Source organism: Egretta garzetta, unplaced genomic scaffold (assembly GCF_000687185.1).
Source record: "Egretta garzetta isolate BGI_Z169 unplaced genomic scaffold, ASM68718v1 scaffold884, whole genome shotgun sequence".
Taxonomy (NCBI): Eukaryota; Metazoa; Chordata; class Aves; order Pelecaniformes; family Ardeidae; genus Egretta; species Egretta garzetta.
Window position 1 is genome coordinate 31,245 of NW_009259330.1, and position 1,170 is coordinate 32,414.

The 1,170-nt window shown below is 63.2% G+C and overlaps 1 protein-coding gene across 1 annotated transcript in view; it reads right to left on the reverse strand.

Annotated features, from left to right (window-relative positions):
- Positions 1-1,170, reverse strand: part of SP2 (Sp2 transcription factor) — a 10,782-nt gene that overhangs the window by 1,148 nt on the left and 8,464 nt on the right. Inside the window, exons 5-6 of the mRNA XM_009636787.2 lie at positions 688-801; positions 286-419 (exon numbers count right to left, since the gene is read on the reverse strand). Coding sequence (XP_009635082.1) covers positions 286-419; positions 688-801 — 248 coding nt within the window. The remainder of the gene's footprint in view (positions 1-285; positions 420-687; positions 802-1,170) is intronic.

A 1,170-nucleotide genomic window follows, 5' to 3' on the forward strand; every position in this document is an offset into this window, starting at 1 on the left:
AGTGTCTGGAGGCGGCGGGCCAGAGGACAGCCCCCCCCCCAGGCGCAGGACGGGACACCCCGGGTCTCGATGCCCCCAGCCCCACATGCAGCAGTGCCACGGCCCCCCTGCCCCGCCACGTGCTGGTCCCCAAGCGGGGCCGGTAAGTCCCTTTTTTCTGAATATACTGTGCGGTTTTTCAAAGTTTTTGGTTTGACCCTTCGGGGTGGGGAAATGACCAAAGAGGAAACAAAAAAGAAACTTTGAAAAAACGTGCAATATATTGACCAAAAAAACGGGACTTACCCCGGACCCTAAGGGCCGCTCCACGCTCGGGCACTCACGGAGGCGGCAGCCTGGGCCTTGCGGGGCCCCCGGCAGCCGTGACGGGGGCTGGAAAGAAGAAGATGGGGTCAGCATCAGCAAGCGGGATCGCTGCTCTGGGGGCAGCGGGGAAGGAGGAGCGGGGTCTGACGGCGGAGCAAAGGGGTGACTACAGAGAGGGAGGCTGGGATGGGGGGCGTGGGCAGAGCAAAGGTGCCACCAGATCCACTGGGAGGGAAAGCGCGAAGCCGAGGGTCGGGGCGGCCCTTTGGCAGCACTGCGAGGGACACACGGCTGCTCCGGAGGTGGGCACGTCCTGGCTAAACCCGGGCTGAGAGCTGACTCGGTTCGTTTCATTCAGGGGCAGCAGCCAGCAGGTCCTACCGGTCCCCTTCACAGCCAGGGCTGCAGCAAGGCCCTCGACATCTTGCGGCACGTTGCGGGCAGCAGCGCAGACAGCAGCAACATCTGCCTGTGGCATCTCCCCGACGCTCGCGGCTGGCCCCGGATTTACACGCGAAGCAGCAATTAAAAACCCCCTTAAAAGCAACCCCAGCGAGGACGGCGGCCTGCTGTGGAGCACAAAACCACGCTGGCCCGTGTTTTATGCTGACATGGTTTAGTCAAGCAAGAAAGAACAGCTTCCAACTGCAAAACCGAGCCGGGACTCCTGCCGGTTCTTGCTGAGAGGAGAAACCACCGCACGGCAGCAGGTCTTTCCGGATCAGAAAGCAGATAAAGCTTCCCTCAGACACGGCTTCCTCCCCTCGGCTCCCTGGTGGCAGCCCACGCCACTGGGACTGGGCTGGGGAAGGCTTGCTGGGCAGGAGGGGAGGACGGAGCGGCTGGGGGGGCGGGGGGCTCCCC